Source organism: Sinocyclocheilus grahami, unplaced genomic scaffold (genome assembly GCF_001515645.1).
Source record: "Sinocyclocheilus grahami isolate Dianchi unplaced genomic scaffold, SAMN03320097.WGS_v1.1 scaffold31.1, whole genome shotgun sequence".
Taxonomy (NCBI): domain Eukaryota; kingdom Metazoa; phylum Chordata; class Actinopteri; order Cypriniformes; family Cyprinidae; genus Sinocyclocheilus; species Sinocyclocheilus grahami.
The window spans coordinates 3,169,923-3,184,376 of record NW_015505210.1 but is presented as its reverse complement, the minus strand read 5'-3'; the positions used below and the strand labels follow the sequence as shown (position 1 = coordinate 3,184,376).

At 37.7% G+C, this 14,454-nt stretch overlaps 1 protein-coding gene across 4 annotated transcripts in view; it reads left to right on the top strand.

Moving 5' to 3' along the window:
- Window positions 1-14,454, top strand: part of met (MET proto-oncogene, receptor tyrosine kinase) — a 56,579-nt gene that overhangs the window by 30,645 nt on the left and 11,480 nt on the right. For 3 of the 4 annotated variants that reach the window (XM_016261272.1, XM_016261258.1, XM_016261250.1), the window contains exons 4-11: window positions 2,290-2,424; window positions 2,687-2,866; window positions 4,016-4,176; window positions 4,613-4,715; window positions 5,169-5,305; window positions 7,155-7,322; window positions 7,439-7,538; window positions 13,168-13,386. In XM_016261272.1, coding sequence (XP_016116758.1) covers window positions 2,290-2,424; window positions 2,687-2,866; window positions 4,016-4,176; window positions 4,613-4,715; window positions 5,169-5,305; window positions 7,155-7,322; window positions 7,439-7,538; window positions 13,168-13,386 — 1,203 coding nt within the window. The remainder of the gene's footprint in view (window positions 1-2,289; window positions 2,425-2,686; window positions 2,867-4,015; window positions 4,177-4,612; window positions 4,716-5,168; window positions 5,306-7,154; window positions 7,323-7,438; window positions 7,539-13,167; window positions 13,387-14,454) is intronic. The other variant, XM_016261265.1, reaches the window with a different exon arrangement.

Genomic DNA, 14,454 nt, shown 5'->3' with positions numbered 1-14,454 from the left:
TACTGTACGACTCCTGTACACCACCGCAATGTCTTTATATTGAGAATAATCGCCACCGTCTTTACCTTGATTGCAGTCTTCATCCATCAAAACTTTACTAGCGAGACTGGTTATCCAGTCGAGAAAACATAGTTTGCATCTCATCTGGCCATACAGCGGTGGGATTTGTTAACAATCCGTTCAGTCTGTACTTCATACAAGCACGTGACATGTGAGGGCTCGCGTTCTTCAGAGACAATCACAGAATATGACAGAGCTCATGTTTAAAAGCGAAACACACTGGAATTAATAATTCACTGAAAACGCAACGCAAGTCTCTGTTCTCTCTGCAATCTCTGATGTAATCAGCCTGGTTTACTTTATATTAGCGCTGTTTTGGACAGATTGTTTGAATGCATTCGCTTACTGGATCATTGGCCTGAAAACTTTCCCAGAGTTTAGCAGCTTAAAATTATCTAATTGCAAGCAGAGTAGCAATATTGGGTTAAAGAGTTAGAATAGAAATTGTGCATCAGTAATTTTGCGTTAATTGCGTTAAATTCTTTTAATGCGTTAAGGATTGTAAAATTAATCGCATGCGTTAACGATGACAGCCCTAATATATATATACTGTATATATAGACTATATATAGCAGACTATGTTTAATGTCTGTAAAAGATATACAGTATGTGACCAGAGGAATTTCCCTCCCACACTGTAGGAGGTTTTGGAAACTTGTGTTCCTGTAAATCTGTACTTGCAGAGCTTGCATGGACTACATTGTATATTGTCAGGTAATGCAAAGAAAATGCTATACGTGGCAGCACCTAAATCAACTGCTTTTATTCATGTAATAAAACAATGTTGTGAATTGCTCTGACTACATTGTATTGCCCCAGTGAAAGATAAAAAAGAAATAACCCCTGAAAGAAATAGCTCCTTAAGGTAACAACTGAACATTGTTACTTTTTACAGTCCGATCTGATATGTTACTAAAGATTGGGCTTTTAAAACAGACCACAAAAGGAGTCACATTAGAGCACTATATTGAGTGAGATGGAGATATGTCACGCACACCATCCTAAAATCACTAAAACCACAGTAATGACATACTCTCCACCACCAGATGCCCCATGCTCAAAGCCCAGGGCTATTAATGATGAGATCCACTGATCACTAATGGAGCACAAGCACTATTCAGATGTTGGCTGTCTTGGAGACCTGTAATTGCAATGTAACCATGATAAATGTTAGTCCAGGTGTGTGGATGGAGCCACTGTTCTGACACCTCCCAACATGCCAGAAAGACAGAGGTCTTTACGTCTGCACTTGCCTACGGGCCTAAGCTTTTGTCTGTTCCCACTCCTTGACATCAACCGCAGTCATCGCGGTTCAATCTGTCATCTTTTACCCTGAAAGGCAGAGACACTGGTTATTACAGTATCCATAGCAAAGCAGAGGCTGTCCCCTTACAAAGACTGCCTCTGGATTGCACCTCCTTTGATGCTTCCTCTTTCCCAAGGAAAGTTCCAGACATGATCTGTAATTGAATGTTTTATAACCTGGAAGGAAAAAATAATGGGTTTGCATAAACTCCAGCTCATGCAGTGAGCTCATGTTTGTTTTTCAGGAATATGATCTTGTATAATCTCACATTTTTGGAAGTGGTATTTCACCCCAAAATCATAAGCAAAAAGTTATTTTATTTTATTTTATTTAAAAAAATGATGAAAAGATTTCTATTACCGTGTTTGGAAGCAAAATACCCTTAATTGTAATGAAAATAAGGTCACACTGACAAATATCTTAATGGTCAAGCTCAGGTTTTGTAAGTGGTGCCAGCATTATGTTGGTGAATCAATGTCATATTTCCCCCATTTTTATTTTTTATTTTATTTTATTTTATATTTTATTTTTACAAAATAAAATCCATTACTAGATTCATAGGTAAAATATCCTTTTTTTTGTCATGAAAATAAGGTCATACTGCATAATATCTTAATGGTCCCTAAATAGGACTCCTTTATATGGAAAAAACTTTATGAAAAATTAGACCAATGTCATGTGACCTACTGTTGACCTGATCCAAATCGTGTCCTCTATAAATAGCTTATACCAGAACCACAAGGTTTATATCATTATATAGCAGCATTTAATCACCAATGTGGAATGCAGACTTATTCCAGTAAAACGATAAACACGCTGTTGAGGTCTTTTTGTAACCATGCACATTCTCTATTAAGGTCCTGCATTTAACGTTTAGGCTTTTGATGTGAAAGGCCACCCATTTTTGCTGGCATCCTCCACAGGTGGTGGTTTCCCGCTTTGGCAAGACGGAGCCGCATGTGGATTTCCGCTTGGACACTCTCCCTGTGTCCTCCGAGATGGCCCTACTGTCTCCACAGCGTCATAATGGCTCCTTATTGTTGGTAACAGGAAACAAGGTGAACGATATGGCCATTCTTAAAAATGTCTTTGGGAAACGGGTCAAAAATTTTCAGGAAAATCACTTCTGAATTGATAGCAAACACACTGGTGATTTAAGGCTAACTGATATAGTAAACAGGGTATGACTGCAATAGAGAAACAAAGAGACCTCAGTAAGTAAGTCACCTCCTCTGAAAAATGTTGTCAACATGTAACTTTGCATAAAATCATCTGCTAAATGAATACATGTAATTTAAAATGTAATATCATGTTCCTCAGGTCTCTAAGGTTCCTCTTATAGGCCCTGGATGTGAACAGTTGTGGACTTGTAGCTCCTGTCTTCTGGCTCCAGCCTTCATGGGCTGTGGATGGTGCAAGACCAGCAATCACTGCACGAGGGCTCCTCAGTGCTCCCCCTCCCATTGGATCCAGGTCTCCTGCCCCCTCCTCATCACCACGGTAACCACCCCGACCCATCACAAACAACATTACCATGGTTTTAAAGCAGCTAATAGCACATAGCTAATAGAATAAGTGCTTTCTAAGTACAGAGAGCACATACGAAACTCTGACCTTCATTGATTTTGCTTGTTTTGCAGTATTTTCAGGGATAAGCATGGATTTCAATGACCTCTTGGTTTCTTTTAAAGACGTAAATTGATTCTAAATATCAGAAAGGATTTGTTTGCCCTTCTGTGCCTTCTCTAAATCCATGCATTGCTGCAGAGCAGCCAGAACTATATTTGTATTTGTGTAAGATCTCTTTGCTTATGATTAGTGGTGCTCTGAACACTTAATTATTAACTCCAAGCCTAAATGAGGCCTTGTCCTCCATGTGTTCAAAGCAACACCATCTGCTTATCAATAAAGAACTAACATCTCAGAAACAAGACACTCAGAAAACACATTTTAAACACATATGAATAAATAATAAAAATTTATTTATTTAATTTTATTAAAAAAGATATATTTTTATTTCACTTTATTTACTTATTTATTTTCTAAGTAAATAAGTAAACTTAATTTTTAAAATAAAAATCAATAACATTATTTACTTATTTATTGTTTATTTATTTACTTAAGTAAACAAATTTGCTTAGTACAATTTTTATTTACTTTATATTTAAGTAAATAAATACATGTAATTATTTACTTTATTTCTTTGTTTACTTTAATTAAAACAAGTAAATTTATTTATTTACTTAAGTAAATAAATACATATTTAAATATATTTATTTTATTATTTTTTATTAACCTGCAAACAGCTTACTTACAGTTGTCTGAGCATGTTAAGCTGGGATATGTGAAGTATTTTACCACTAAAAAATGACACACTTCACCTTCAAGCAACTTAAAGAGCACTTTTAAATCGAGAGACTAAAGCACAAAGGAACAGGAAAGTTTCTTTGTTCTCAGTTTTTGGTCTCCATCACCATTTACTGGAAGACTCCCTGAGTGTCCATACAACCAAAACTAATTATTGTCTGTGGTTACCAACCTCATGAGCAGAGAAAATGCTTGGCATAAAGAAACACAGCAGGAGGTTTAGACACTGAAAGAAAAATACTGTCACAGTTTGACCTCACAGCTTCTTCTTTCTTTTTCTAGATTTCTCCTTCCTCTGCTCCACTCGGAGGCCACACCAAAGTGACAATCTGTGGCAAAAACTTTGGTATCAGTAAGAAAGATCGCTTTGATACCAAGCTCATTGATGTGGTGGTTGCTGGAACAAAGTGTAAATTGGAAAGGAAAGACAGTAGCAATAATCGGTAAGTTGATATAGAAATATATAAACCTTATACTTGAATGTAAGCAAATCCTCTTGCACTCCATGTAAATACAACTTCAAAAACACGCTAGGTCACATTCTCAACATAGTGCTCATGTTGCAACCCTGCAGAACATTAAATTGGTCTGCAAAAGTGCACTATTGTGCATCTCAGCCTTCCATGTCAAACTTTCGTACCATTAAGACACAAAACTCATGAGCTTTGTGCCCCCGGACATACCACCCTACAGCCCTCCTATTGTGAGAGGAATGGAGAAATTCCCTCGGAGAATAGCTCCTGTGTAGTTTCTGCCGAGTAGTACGGTTATCATTAAATTAGCGTAGACTAATAGCCTGCTTACTCCACTGGTTTACAACCACGTCTTGTTCGCTGTTTTTGTGGCGGGAGATGTTTATGTCTTTGTGTTGTATGTCAGGTTGGTCTGCGGAGTAGATCATGTGAACGTATCCAGCATTGACTCTGTGGTCAGGGTGCGCAGTGGCAAAGAACAGGCCCAGAAAGACGGTTTCTCATTTGTGGTAAGAATCCTCACAAATCACAGTATAAGTGTTTCAACACACAGTATCAAGTAATGTATTTTTGACTTTCTTCCAGTATTGCGGTTTTCATAGTGCACAAGGACCCAAGGATGTTATTCTATTCTTTTGTCCCACTTATTTGGAGTTGGGTTAGAGTTACACGGTGTCCTAACTAGCCATCAAGTGCATTTTCTATCGGTACTGTAAACAAAATGCTGCCGTAAAGTCACAAAATATCAACCAAATAGCATGTTTGTGTAATATGTACTATATAGATATGTAGACGTTGGAGCAGTATTTTGGACCAATGAGATCTCTACTCTGGTTGGGGCTACCTAGCATGACGCAAAAAATAAATAAATCCATCCAAATATGATGCATGTGATTTCTGGCAAAGATTTTTAACGTGTAATATAGTTTTACTTCACTAACACAACATTTTATCTGTTTTAGAACCCAGTCATCACAGAGATCTTCCCAGAGTTTGGACCTAAGTCCGGCGGAACGATGCTCACTATCATGGGTTCATTCCTTGATAGTGGAAATATGCAACTGGTTACCGTGGGCAACGCTACCTGTGTGCTGCAGAGGTTTATATATCTATACAAGTTTATTCTTCCATTTAAAAAAAAACTCTTAAACATTTAGTTTCTAGTTTTACATAATATAAATTAAAAAATTTTTCTTTACAAATCTACTAAAAGTCAGAAAATGTTTAAGCATCATATCCATTTTTCCAATTAATGGAATTGAAAAAAGAGATTTGTTCACGAGCCAATCACCGCTGTCACACATACAGTGGGGAAAAAAAGTATTTAGTCAGCCACCAATTGTGCAAGTTCTCCCACTTAAAAAGATGAGAGAGGCCTGTAATTTTCATCATAGGTATACCTCAACTATGAGAGACAAAATGAGAAAATAAATTCCAGAAAATCACATTGTAGGATTTTTAAAGAATTATGGTGGAAAATAAGTATTTGGTCAATTACAAAATTTCATCTCAATACTTTGTTATATACCTTTTGTTGGCAATGACAGAGGTCAAATGTTTTCTGTAAGTCTTCACAAGGTTTTCACACACTGTTGCTGGTATTTTGGCCCATTCCTCCATGCAGATCTCCTCTAGAGCAGTAATGTTTTGGGGCTGTCGCTGGGCAACACGGATTTTTAACTCCCTCCAAAGATTTTCTATGGGGTTGAGATCTGGAGACTGGCTAGGCCACTCCAGGACCTTGAAATGCTTCTTACGAAGCCACTCCTTCGTTGCCCGGGTGGTGTGTTTGGGATCATTGTCATGCTGGAAGACCCAGCCACGTTTCATCTTCAGTGCCCTTGCTGATGGAAGGAGGTTTTCACTCAATCTCACGATACATGGCCCCATTCATTCTTTCGTTTACACGGATCAGTTGTCCTGGTCCCTTTGCAGAAAAACAGCCCCAAAGCATGATGTTTCCACCCCCATGCTTCATAGTAGGTATGGTGTTCTTTGGATGCAACTCAGCATTCTTTCTCCTCAAGTTGAGTTTTTACCAAAAAGTTCTATTTTGGTTTCATCTGACCATATGACATTCTCCCAATTCTCTTCTGGATCATCCAAATGCTCTCTAGCAAACTTCAGATGGGCCTGGACATGTACTGGCTTAAGCAGGGGGACACGTCTGTCACTGCAGGATTTGAGTCCCTGGCGGCGCAGTGTGTTACTGATGGTAGCCTTTGTTACTTTGGTCTTCGGTCCATTTGGTACATTCACTAGGTCCCCCCGTGTGGTTCTGGGATTTTTGCTCACAGTTCTTGTGATCATTTTGACCCCACGGGTTGAGATCTTGCGTGGAGCCCCAGATCGAGGGAGATTATCAGTGGTCTTGTATGTCTTCCATTTTCTAATAATTGCTTCCACAGTTGATTTCTTCACACCAAGCTGCTTACCTATTGCAGATTCAGTCTTCCCAGCCTGGTGCAGGTCTACAATTTTGTTTCTGGTGTCCTTTGACAGCTCTTTGGTCTTGGCCATGGTGGAGTTTGGAGTGTGACTGTTTGAGGTTGTGGACAGGTGTCTTTTATACTGATAACGAGTTCAAACAGATGCCATTAATACAGGTAACGAGTGGAGGACAGAGGAGCCTCTTAAAGAAGAAGTTACAGGTCTGTGAGAGCCAGAAATCTTGCTTGTTTGTAGGTGACCAAATACTTATTTTACCGAGGAATTTACCAATTAATTCTTTAAAAATCCTTTTTAAAATCCTTTTTTTTTCTAAAAATTTTTTTTCCTAATTTTGTCTCTCATAGTTGAGGTATACCTATGATGAAAATTACAGGCCTCTCTCATCTTTTTAAGTGGGAGAACTTGCACAATTGGTGGCTGACTAAATACTTTTTTGCCCCACTGTACATGTCTATTTAAACAATTATCTATGTGTGTGATTTCTGTGTGCCTTTCTGCAGTATTTCAGCCACAATGTTGACATGTCGGACACCACCTCAGCCATCACCATCCCAACACAAGGTACAGCTGCACATTGATGGAGTGATTCGTGAAGCTTCTGTCAGCTACACCTACAACGAGAACCCACACATCTCCAGCGTCCAGCCCAAGCATTCCTTTATCAGGTCAGCCCTGCAGCCGACATTTAGCTACATGTAGTTGAAGTTGGGGCTAAAATGGAAGAGTGAACAATTTTGCATTTAACAGCAAGTTTTTCTGCTTTTTGCATGTGTGTCCACAGTGGAGGAAGCACAGTGACAGTGAATGGTTTCTACCTCCACTCAGCCCTCCAACCTCAGATGGTTCTCACTGCCGCCACAGAGGGCAAACTCTTCCAAGTGGTGAGTCTAGATGGCCCACACAGAGTGTCGAGACATCAAATACCTCCCCTACCATGTCACAGGCATGCTATTATCATTAACCCACTAAACACAAAAGCAGATATGAGAAATAAAGGAAGCAATGTTTCAGAATTGCAGTTGTGAAGAGGAAATGGAAAAATCACTCTGTTCTCTATATGATTGTCACTTTAATAAAAAAAAAGGATATTTCCAACTCTTAAAAACTCTAGAAATAAAAAAAAAATTGTCACTTTAATAAAAAAAAAGGATATTTCCAACTCTTAAAAACTCTAGAAATAAAAAAGTTTTTTTTTACTGGTTTTTGTTTATCGAAGTTTCTTCATCAAAAAATGTTCTTGTAATTTGTAGAGATTTTAAATGTAATTTATTTTATATATAATGTGTGTTATTTTTCATCTATCTGAGTTTCTTCATTCACTTGAAACTCAAAATTTTTTCTAATTTTTTATAGTCTAAATTAGTTGCAATTTTTATTAATTTGTTTTATATACGCGTCTCAATTTTCATCTAAGTTTCTTCATCTATTTGGCGACACTTTAATTTCTAGAGTTTTTAAATTGTAATGTATCTCGTTTTTTGTCTATTCAAGTTTCTTCATCCATTTGGAAACACTTCCACACCTCATCTCCTGAGAGCTGTGGTTGATTTGAACTGCTACTCTCTCAATGGGACCAGACAAATACTAATTTACACACAGTTTCCCCTTATCTGATTTCTGTGGGGGTGGAGTGTGGCCGTGCAGTGGTACAGTGCATGCGAACGATGCTATCTAGTCTTAAGCATACATGTCCCGTCATAGTCCAAAAATGGGTTCATGCTTACACACATCTTACTTTTGATTGTGTCTCTTTATTTCCAATCACTCTCACAGTTTCCCTCCTCAAACGTCAGAGTACATACAGTAAATATCTCACTGATTTGGCTCAAATCAATGATACTTTACTTAAAGGCATAGTTCACCTTCAGTTGCTGGTCGCCATTGACTTTTTTCCATACTGTGGAAGTCAATGAGGATCAGCAACTGAAGGTGAACTATCCCTTTTAATACCAAGTGGGCAGTGCCATTTTAAAAAATGCACACTGAGTTTGTCAATGATTTTGAGCTTTTGAAAGAGAAATATTTCTGCCTTTTGTTCTTAATAAGGCATCCAGACAAAATGAGCAGAGACTGCATGAAATGCAAGCAATCCTTTCAAATGATTTAAGATGGTCCCGCAGCTGTCAGCCTGTAAATTCTTCTTTATAAACAGTGGGGGTTGGGACAATATTCTTGTCCTAATTTGTGAAGCACAAGAGGTTTATTGTTTTTTCCCTCTCACTTTTATTGGGGAGCATCGTGGAGGAATACTTCCTGTCTTCGGTCAGCTTTTTTCTCAGTAACACTGACTACAGCTGTGTAATCCTAGTTGAGCTGTCATCTGTTATGCTGAGGTTCGATCAACGATGGCGGAAACAGAAACGCAGTCAGTAGCTCAGGTTTCTTGTGGGCTGCATTCACCATCTAGCTGCTGACAGGCCTGAAATGAAAGAAAAGGGGACACTGATCTCAATTTCTCGAGAGCACTGTGAATCCTTCTATCAGTTGCATTTCAGTTCTTTTTGCAATCAAGCTCTGCGGGCCAAATGAAGGAGCATTAAGAACCAAGGCAAATTGTGGTGGCTCAGGAAAAATGGGTGAAATCTCAAGAGCGTTCTTGAATATCTACATCTGAGATCTCAGCTAAATCTGGGGATCAGCCGATCTCGCCTTTCCCACCAACATGAAAAGCATTTTTACAGGCTGCAGCTTGTCGTTGGCGATTGGCACTGTCCACAATCAGGAGCGAAACTGAGAGGGGCTTTATTTGTTTAGGGCTATGGCATCTTCTTGGCCAAGATTTCTAGATGTTTCTAACCCAGGGTCATGTTCAAGTTTTACTTTGTCCTAGACTTGCCTATGGGAAGTAAGGGGTGTTAACAGGACTCTAACATGCTCCAGACACCACAGTGGGGTTTCTATCAAGATCAACACCTGTTTTTGGGATTCAAAGGGGGTTATTTTCATGCCAGATCCCTCTCAATGCAAACCAAAATCTGGTTTTCTCATCTCAGTTTGTTCTTACTGACACCTTACTCCATGCTGCCTCATAATATCCAATGTCCTCAAAGTTCCTGTTCCTTCCTAATCTTTATCCCCTTTAAAAGTTCACATTGAAAGGAACCATCAAAGACAGTTATATCAGAGCTAAAACACCTATAAGAGAATTTACCATCCAAATCCTGCAATAAAACATCACTTTATCTCCCAATGAGAATATCTGTTCCCCAAACACCGATTTGAAGCGTTTTCAGTGTATCCCATCATCCTTTGGCTGCTTTCTTTAGCAGCTGTTATCCAACCCCCCCTTAAGCCCTTTGCGATACTTGATCCATTCTAAACAATTAGACGTTGTGTTTGTCGAGGAGCACACCAAGCCAAACTGCTTTACAAGTATTTGACTACTCTCAGCGGATGAGTCTTCAGATCTCTAAATATGCAAAGAGTTGCTAGTCAAATATACAAGATGTGTGTTCATTTGCATGGACTTTTTCATAGTTTGCTCTCCACAGTGATGATTCTTAGGAGCTGTATTTTTGTTTTCCATCTGGGATATTGCGCAACACAGAGCATGAGCGAAGAAGGGAAGATATTGCCATAAATAGTGAACAGTGAGTAATAGCAATCAGTTTTTGGTTAAAAAGCAATTTATTTTCATAAATTTTCTCTAAATTTGTTTCAGAGAATCTGAAGCAAGCTCCCAGGTCATGGCCTTTACTGCCTTTTTGTCAATTTAAAATATCAATGCAGGGCTTAAAGTCCTCCGGCACAGTGCCGGACCTCCGGCATGCAGCGTTTGACTGCGGAAAAAATTGTCCTACATAAAAAAATGTATCCAATTGCGGAGTCACAGCCCTGATGATTGGATAAGCGCGACAAAAAGCTTCGAGGCGCAATGGTCAAAGATTTCCATCTAGCGCATATTTACATAGAATAACTCAGTGGAAGCTTTAAATAAAGCATTAAAGAATAAAGCAGCGGAGCTTTGTAAACAGCTCAGAGTAATCATGTCATCTCCATAAAACGATATGATTGCCAGAACAAATTTACCGAGATTTTTAAGAAGGTCCTTTGCACACATGATCTATTAATGGTAACTTACCGGTAATTTACCAGTAAAGACTGTATGTGTGAAAGGGGCTAAACTCTTCCTCTGCATATGCCCTGAATTTGAATTGTTTAATGTTCATCTGGAAAAACAGGGTGCATTATCTCACTAGATTTGTAACGTAAATCATTTATAAACCTTTGCCAACACAGGAGAATACATCAAACTATGTATAAATATGCCATGTATTGTACATCACGATTTCAAAATAAAAGTTTCTGCATGTGGTCAAATATTAAAATTAAATGGATTTAAACATTGTTTAATCACGCTGTAAAGTGAAATGTCACCAGGCCGTTGGCGCCCTCTGCAGGTACTTGTTTGAATACATAATGTACTTAAGTTATGTGGTTAGGTTCATATTATGTATAGGCTTATTGCATTATGTATTTTAAAAATGTTGTTCAATACAATCATGTAATTTGTTGGTTTTGATATTTTATTTGAGCCAATTATTATTGCCTCATCATTAGTTTATATATAAATAGTCATACTAAAGTCTGGTTTTCACTTAGGTCTGTTTGTTACTAAAAAATGTCAGATTACTCAGTTGTCAAAATAATCAGTAGATTACTGATTATTACCTCAAGCGTGTGACGGAAATGTTATGCCCCTTAGCATACTGTGATGCCGTCTCCCTGCAGGACGAGACAAAACCAATAAAACCCATTACAAATGAGGCATTTGTTGCATCCAGTGGGGACATACTAATTACTGATTATAATGACTTATACTGTCTTTTTACGCGTTGCGTTGCGTATCGCGCTGCGTAAACATAAAACCATGTCTGCATTTGTGATTGGAGAAACAACAAACAACAAGCCTACTCTACACTGCTCAAAACTCGCGTTTGAATCATCAGTGGCAAATTATTTAAACATAAAAAATGTACTTACAGGCTGTGAGTCAGAAGCGCCAGACTGTCCATGCAAATTTGGAACTGCCCAACTTTATAGAAACAGCTTTTGTGCCACAGGCGCATTGTAGGCTACTGGTTCAGGAAACAGTCCTCATCCTCCATAAAATATGCAGCACACATCTGAATATTTGGGTTGAACTGTTCTGTAACAGTGCTGTAAATACAACTTAACCGCTGATTTCTAGTTGTGTCCTCTTTTGGAAGGCCAAACAAAGTAGTTTCTCTTTCACAACGAAACACAGCGACTCCACAACATGGCAGCGAGTGTGCATGTGTGGCAAGACCTGGCAGGGCTGGAACCACAGCTGACAAGTGAAGTCTTCGAGTTGTAACTCATGCATAATTGCATTGAGTCAGATCTTCAATCTCACAAAGGTTCTTTGTCCACTGGCCTTAAAGATTCTGATGTATGCTATGTAAGATGATGGATCTCACATCTGGTTTGAAAAGGTTATATACGCCGTTCAAAGGTTTGGGGTCTATATGATGTAATATTTTTCAGAAATTAATACTTTTATTCAGCAAGTGTACATTAAATTGGTCAAAAATGACAGTAAGGACATTTGTAATGTTACAAAAGATTTCTATTTCAGATAAATGCTGTTCTTTTGAACATTCCTCAAGAGCCCTGAACAAAAATGCATTACTGTTTCAACAAAAATAGTATGCTGCACAACTGTTTTCAGCATTCATAATAGTAAGAAATGTTTTGTGAGCAACAAATCCGCATATTAGAAGGACTTCTGAAGGATCATGTTACTGGAGTAATGATATTGAAAATTCAGCTTTGCCAACACAAGAATAAATTACATTTTAAAATATATTAAAATAGAAAAGAGCTATATTTTAAATTGTAAAATATTTCACAGTATTACTGTTTTTACTGAATTTTGATCAAATAAATGCAGTGAGCAAAAGAGACTTCTTTCCTACAAAACTACAAAATCTTACCAACTCCATACTTTTGTACAGTAGTTGTATGTGTTGTGCATGATTTTGTATGATGCAATTTTTATTGCTTCACATTTCAAATGAAGGCTTTAAGTTATTCAAAAGTTGCCATTTTCATAAATTCATTATGAAAACGTATAGAAATATCAAAATTATGTATGATTGCATACTTTGGCAGAGATCCATTCTCTGAAACAAATATACAAGATATTAGTATTTGCCAAATGCATAAATGTGACTGTAATGTAAATGTTTACATTTGCTGGATGTTTTCTAGAAAGCCTCTGAAATATGAACTTAAGTATGTAATCACATGTAAAATGTAAACATGTAAAAACATGTAATCACTCCTGACCTCTGAGAAAACTTGGCCCCTGGTTAAATCACTTAAGCCTTGTAAAAAATCTTACATATGAAGATGCTTTGCTCCTAAACAAACAAAAGATAAAGTGATTTGGCCACACAAAAGAATCTAACATGCCTCAGCATTGACTTTACACAATTGTAATGAGAGAGATGGCTAATATTTGTGTTTGTCTTTTTCTGTGCCTAGACCTGCAATCATGATGAGGATAAGCGAAATATCCTTTGTATCACACCCTCTCTGAAAGGCCTCAGTGTTCAGCCTCCAGTTGCCACAAAAATGACCTTTGTGTTAGACGGTTTCTCCACCGATCAGTATGACCTACTGTATGTTGAAGACCCCAAGTTCGAGGAGTTTCAGAAGCCCACAGTTACACCGAGAGGCAACAAGAGCATTTTGGAGATTAAGGTGAGTACTTGATCTCAGACAAACACACGTTCACTGAGTGAATCACATAGCTCATTGAATTGGAAGGAAACGATACTGAAACAAAACAGGAAGTTTAGTTTGTTTCCCATCTTGCACCTCCATCTTTCACATTGTTCTCGTCCCCTGAAGGTTGCAGTCTCTGACACATTGATGGTGAGATCCTTTGCCCTGGTGAGGGTAGGCTGGTGAAAAAACCCAGCATTTTAACAATGAAATATTAGAGTAGACTTTTTTCCTGAAACTGCCACTCAATAGTCAAACGCAGCTGTTGTGAAGGGGAGGGGTGAGAGGGGTTGCGTGAGATTCTACTTTTTCTTACCATGCGAGACCTCAGCATCAAATCGCTCCATATCCCTCTCGGGACCCAGATACACACACACAGACACACTAAGCGTTGTGTACTGCTCCGTCTCGTTTAAAGCCGCTATATATTCAATAATGGGCACAACAGCAGGCTCAGTTTAGCTTAATTGTCATTAAACTGCCCTATCACTCAGATAATGCACATTCATTCCCCTGCAGTCTGTTTATTTAGATTTTGCAGCTTGATACTTAAAACCTTCTTTAGGGAAATAAAATTGTACTTGGCAGGACTGCTGATGCTCAAGGGGTTTATCAAAATGTCAGAGAGTGTTACTGGTGCCATTGGAGAGTTTGCCTGGAAGTTTGCTCTTTTAAGTGTTCATTTTTAAGGAAGTTTTTTATTATTATTTTAATTGTATAAAGTCATATTGTTTAAAATTAAAATCAAATAATTTATTTATTAATATATTATTTGATATTTTACGCAAGCACGCACACACACACACACATATATATATATATATAAACTGTATGTAGTACTAGTATGTATATGTGTGTGTACATTCTAGATGTATATTATACAAATTGTATTGGAGACTTTGCCTGAAGTTTGATTTTTATGTGGTCATTTAAAAAAAAGTTTGTTTAATTATATTTGAATTTGTATTTTAATGATAAAAAATCATATTATTTAAAAAAATTGTGTGTGTGTGCATATATATATATATATATATATATATATAT